At 55.1% G+C, this 6,000-nt stretch overlaps 1 protein-coding gene across 3 annotated transcripts in view; it reads right to left on the reverse strand.

Annotated features, from left to right (window-relative positions):
* The window catches only part of PLPP4 (phospholipid phosphatase 4), a 112,845-nt gene extending 109,383 nt beyond the window's left edge, over positions 1–3,462 (reverse strand). For all 3 annotated transcript variants that reach the window (XM_081823391.1, XM_081823390.1, XM_006737049.3), the window contains exon 1: positions 3,309–3,462. In XM_081823391.1, the coding sequence (XP_081679517.1) occupies positions 3,309–3,364 (56 nt within the window). In that variant the 5' untranslated portion in view covers positions 3,365–3,462. The remainder of the gene's footprint in view (positions 1–3,308) is intronic.
* Between the last annotated feature and the right edge of the window lie 2,538 nt (positions 3,463–6,000).

The following is a 6,000-nucleotide window of genomic DNA, read 5'->3' on the forward strand; positions in this document are numbered from 1 at the left end:
GCATTACTCACACGCACATTCACCAAATACACTACCTGCCTTCGGGGCTGTTGACTGACCACCTTGTGTCCACACTGTGCTTGCTCATCAAGGTCCAGTGCTGGCTTCGCCTGTCCACAAACGCTCACGGGGTCTGTGTCGGAGTCTTGGGTGGCAGCAGGACAGAGGCAACTCACTGGCGCTCCTTCTCTCTGCTTGCCCATGGTCCACAAGTAAGAGCAAAGGGGCCTCCAGGCCAGCTTCCGAGCACTAAATGCAGCCTCAAGGCCACACGTTGTATTTTGATTTTTCCTAAACGCTGGGGTCCTCTAACCAATTTATTTCCTGTTAGGTTAAGCTTTCCGTGCCAGCCCTGATTTGCATTACCTGTTACTGATTTTCTTCCAGGTGGTCTGAATTTCTTAAGCAGGGCTGCCCAAAAGGCCCTGCGCACCTCTTGGATGATCTTACGGGGGTTTCCTGGAGAGCATTCTCTTGGGATCCTGAATCACCAAACCTCAGCACTAAACCTGGTCTAGAGACAGAGAACTGGTCCCCTAAGGAGAAAGGAAAAGCATATAACCATGTAACATCTAACCTACGACCTAAGGGTCCAAAGGCGCATTTCATTAGTGCTAACTTCAAACTCCCAGGAGCAGGTGGGCATCAGGCGGTGGGATCCTGCTCTCTCACAGAGCAAATATAATCCAAGAACAAGTGCGTGCACAGGTGATATTCCCCCAGAGGCACAAGTTGGCAAAGAAGCAAGGTATCTTCCCCGAAAAAAGATTATTCTCTTATCCTGAGAAAGAGGGTATACACACCAAGGAGCAGCAGAAGATGGATTTCACAGCAGCCACGAAAGTAGATTCAGCTTGCCCAGAGGGAATTTCTCAACCTACTCAGGTGAGGCCCTGCTACTGAGACCACCACCTTCAGGAGCAGAGGGGGTACGAACCACCGAATCTTGCCATCAGACAAGCACCGGCAAAAGGAAGAATAAAACTTCCCCCGAAAGTCAGCCTCTGGCATCTCACCAGAAGCTTATCTAAGAAAACAAAGGGTCATCTGTATCTGTGGGCGCCCAGCCGGTCCTTCCGGAAGTGGTTATCTGCTTGATGACAACCTCATCTGAACATCCAAGATTCACACCCAGGGGGTCTCCCAGCGATACCAAAGCCGGTCTTTGCGGGTCAAAGAGCCACACGTTGGACACACTGTTAATATGTCCAATTGAGGGGCGCCTCGGTGGCTCAGTCGTTAAGCATCTGCCTTCGGCTCAGGTCATGATCCCAGGGTCCTGGGATCGAGCCCCGCATCGGGCTCCCTGCTCAGTGGGAAGCCTGCTTCTCCCTCTCCCACTCCCCCTGCTTGTGTTCCCTCTCTCGCTGTGTCTCTCTCTGTCAAATAAATAAAATCTTAAAAAAAAAAAATGTCCAATTGATATGAAATCAGGGAATCAACCAAAAACACCATCAGTGCCCAAATGTTTTCCTTTGGGTGAGAGCAGATCCCCCTAATTAATAAAAGAGGAAGTTTGGAAAAAAGAATATAAACTGCCTGTCTGATTTTTACATAACATTCTTTGAGGAAGCAAAAAGCACGTAAAACAGTAATTATCGCATTTTCAAATCCACTGCACAGACCATCATATATTTGTAAACGGCTCATAAATGTTTTGGGATATGTGAAGGGACATCTGAAAACAATATAAATATTTGCTTACCCTTGGGCCCTTTTTTTTAATCTGATAATTCCCAGCAGCAATCAAACCAGGCAGCCTACAAGCCTACCTCACTTTATTTCAGCATTACTCACACACACATTCACCAAACAAATGTTAAAATCCTACCGTGCACTGAACACTGTTTTATAATTTCTATCACATAATAATTTAATGGGATTTAGCCTATCTGCCCACTGGAAACTGTCCCCATCTGATCACACGGCTATACTAGTTTTAACGTATATTCCAAAGGTAGAAAAATCGAGTAAGAGAAGGGAAAATTGTTTCTTTTGTTTTCCCAAATGCATCAAAACCCAACTGAAGTTCTCATTCCTCCTTCCCACTGAATAACAGCAGTGTTTGGTCTGAAGCTGGGAGAGGGGGCTTGCCTGCATCTGGGGGAACTCACCGCCCTTTATGATGGTGTGAATAAATACTCTGGATGAATTTAGCAAGAAAGGGTCTTTCTTTCCATGTGTCTACCCTGGGCTGCTGGAACAGAAGTCAACTCACAGCCTCCCACCTGCATCAGTGACTCCAGATTGGGGTAGGAATCCAGCGAGGGCCTCCTGTTTGGAATGGCTGCATGGGCTTTTCCAACAAGTCCAGAAAGTTCGTGCAACTTCAATATTTAAAACGTGTCAGAAAACAGCCATGGGCAAAGGGGAAAGGAGAACCTGACCAGCTCATGTAGGGTCAAGTGCAGGTGTGGCGCCTTCGTGACAAGCGATCAAAGGGACGGTGGAGTGGGTCTGAGCCGCGGTGTGTTCAGGGTTTGCATCTGAAAGGCAGAGGCACGACAGTTTCCTGCCGCTTGGGCCCGGGAGGCCGGTGGGTAGCGGGTCCCCCGGGCGCCCTGGGGTTCAGACATCTCTGAGCCTGCGCTGGAGCCCCCTCCTCTTTCCAAGATCGCTATTTCCAGGTACCAGACCCTCGGGGCCACCAGGCATTTCGCTACTGTCCCCAAGAGGCCCCGCCCGCACTGAGCTCCGGGCGTATGTAGCCCGTACCTCGGGCTGCGGCCCCGGACTTCCCGAGCCTCCGCAGCAACAGTTTTCCAGCCGGAGAACTACCGCCAACGTCTCCTTGGAAAACGCTCCCCTGAACACTGGGGCACCAAAGCCAGGGACACGGAAGGAGATGGAGCCCGGCCCCAGGCACGACGAGGGGCGATGGGAGAAAGGCCAGGAGGAAGGACTACAAACGTCGGGCTCAGAAGATCGCACCCAACGAGAAACTTCCCGAGGGCGCGAGCGAGGTTGCGCGCCCGCTTCCAGGGGAGCAGCCCCGATTCCCCGGGCAGTTGGTGCGCAGCCGGCGACCGGAGCAGGCGAGGGGACCCGAGTGGCGGCCGGTCCCGCTCCCTGGCGCGATGGGGGTGGCGGGGTGAGCCTTAGACCGGCTTACGCGGGTCCCTCCGCGACCAGGGTCCCAGAAAGGGGACCAGGAGGGTCCCGTAGGACACATCCCGGGCACTGGGCGGGGAGGACACCTCGAATCCAGGCCCCGAAGGGACGCGGTGGCGCAAAGTTGGGGCACAGAGACGCTCGATCCGTGGGTCCCCGCATCCGAGCGCCCCCGGCCGCGGCGCGCCACTACTTACACGAAGACCCCGAAGAGCAGGGCTCGGACCCCGATCTCGATGGCCAGCTCCCGCATGGTACGGCCGGAGCAGCTCCCGGGGCGGCGGCGGACGGTGCTCTCGGCGGCTCTCTTAGCTCGACCGGCGCCGGCTCGCCAGACCCGGGGCGGCGAGGGAGGCGCGCTCCAGGCCGCGGGCGGGGGCGGGAGGCGGGAGGCGGGCGCGGGGCGGGGGCGGGCGCTGGGGTGGGCTCAGCCCAAACCACCCGCCGCGGACCCGGGGACTCGCGGACGCCGCGCCCGCCGCTCCCCGCCCCGCCTCCCCACGCCGAGCGGGGGGCGCCCCGGGGACTCCCCGCGCCCTGGCGCCGAGCGCCACCTCCGCGCCCTGGTCCGCGCCCTGCGCCCGCGGCCCCGGGAGGGGAGGGGAAGCCCGGGGAAGCCCCGCCGCCGCCGCGGCCGCCGCCGCCTCCCCTGCGCGCTCCCCGGCTCCCCCGCCAGTGGGCGGCCCCTGCGCTCGGCTCCCGGGGCAGCGCGCTCTCTGGGTCCCCGCCTGCGGCTGCTCTGCGGCTCCAGGCTCCGCTTCCTTCTCCCGCTCTCCGGCCTCGGGCTCCCGGCTCAGCCCGCACGTGGACAGGTGGCCGAGGCGCGCTGGGGGACTCCCGGGCCAAGGAAGCCCCCGGCACCCTCTGCTCCTGCTGAACAGAGCTCCCTCCCTCCGGCTTTTTGCTCTCCCTACCCCTTTCCGACCTGAAATTTCTTTTTTTTTTTTTCTAGGAAGTTCCCCTGAGAACACTCTCAGGCTTCGTTTTGCCCTCAGGAACTGCCAGCCAGGCTCCAGCGCCCTGGCACACAGACTAAGGGCAAAGGTGAGCCTGGCTCCTCGCCAAGCCACCAGCGCCAGGCAGCCCCCCGGGATGGGGTTCCTCCGATCCCCACTCTCAGCATCTTGGGGCTGCTGCGCTGTGAAAATCAAAAAAGAGACTGGCACAATCCCTGCCCGCAGCAGGCCATCCGGGTCGCTCATCGCTGACACAGCATTCAGTCCTGAGCACCTGAGCTGGGGCTGCACGTTAGACCAGGAGCGTCATCCTTGGGGTTCAGAGTCAAAGGCCAGACCATCATCCCCGGCTGGTGGCCTGAGGGTCATGACCTCAAGGCAGAGCCCAGAGGGAATTTGGCTTTGTTTTCTCATCACCTGTCACGATTAGGTATATTTCCTTTAGCTTTACTAGTTTAAACCCGATGGACCGTCAAGATGCAAAGTTCACATTAACCATTTATTTGTCCCAGATCTCATGAATTTTAGGAGAGACCCAGCCAGGATTTTGCGAGCGGGAGAAATGGATTAGAAGGTAGTCCCTGGGAATGAGGAGCCATATCTCAGTCTTGGACAAAAGGGGGAGTAGGTAGGAAGAAGACCTTCGGAGGAGGGTTCTCCCATTAGCAAAGGACAGACAGACCCTACTTCCAAGGACATGACAGACCCAAGCAAGATACCTAAGCCCAGACATCTCAGGGTCTAGGGACAGAGAAGCAGGCAGAGGAAGAACAATCCTAGTTCTGTGTGGAAGGAACTTCATATAAAGACCCCAGGCAGGAACTGCGTCTGATTTGCCCATAGCTGTACACCCAATGCTTGGCACACTGTGCTTGTTGAGTCTTTGGTGAATAAATAAATGAATGGACCGTATGCCTCATCTGGTGTGTGAGGTGTCAGGTGTTGGGTGAGTAGGAAGAACTTGGAGGGAGGAGGTGTGGTTCTGTCTCCTCTGTGTCTTGGGCCCTGCAACATCCTGGACACAACTGGACTCCCAGAGGTTGGCAAAGTGGTGCAGGAGATCCCCTAGTCAACCCAGTAAACTCTAATGACCCAGATCTGAGACTGGCAGATGGCCATATTCCAGGAAGAGATACTAACAAGAGCCCACGTTATTAAACATCACTCACCGATAAGCATCAACCAAGTGCAGCCGTGCAATGTTGTGTGCTAGGTGCTAGGATTCATAATCCATATCTTCCCTCAAAAAGATAGGCAGCCAGAGAGTCATGAAGAAATGCCAAGGAACTATGCAAAGCAGTATTAATAAGTCCAAAGAAGGGCTTCAGAAAACTGGATCACTCAGAGGTCAAAGGTTAAGAGTCCTTCCTTTGGTCTGGGATGGCCAGGGACCTAGCCTTTTAGAGGACAGTTGGTTCTTGTAAGCAGAGTAGGAAAACACAAAGGGAGGAGATCCTGGGTGAGGGCAAGAGTGTAGGTGCAGAAGGTTAGAAGGGGTTTGGAGGGCACAGTCGGTCCCTCTCCCTGGCCCACCAGAATCTGTCACCAAGATCACAGAATTAGAATCTTTGTGCCATGTTATGTTTCTCATTTGTGCTTGTATTAGAGATGCCTAGAGAAGGAGTCTGAAAGGGCAGGTGATCTTATTGCTGTAGTCATGAAGAAGCGACTTTGAAACATGTACATCTAAAGAGCTGCCCAGTTCAACCTGCCATCTGATGCCTGAATCTTTTCTATTGGTTCTTCTCATCTCTCTGCTCCATCTGCACTGTATTGGCTTCTGTCTCAGGTTCCTGGTAGTTGCAAGTTGGCTGCAAGAATCCCAGCTTTGCATGCTCTCAGGATCAAATCTGGTGGGAACGACCTTGACCTTGATCCCAGCGCTCCCAGCCAAAGTATCACTGAATGTCATTGGCACCGCCCCACATGAACC

This window comes from Leptonychotes weddellii, chromosome 6 (assembly GCF_054177405.1).
Source record: "Leptonychotes weddellii isolate Sample4059 chromosome 6, ASM5417740v2, whole genome shotgun sequence".
Classification (NCBI taxonomy): domain Eukaryota; kingdom Metazoa; phylum Chordata; class Mammalia; order Carnivora; family Phocidae; genus Leptonychotes; species Leptonychotes weddellii.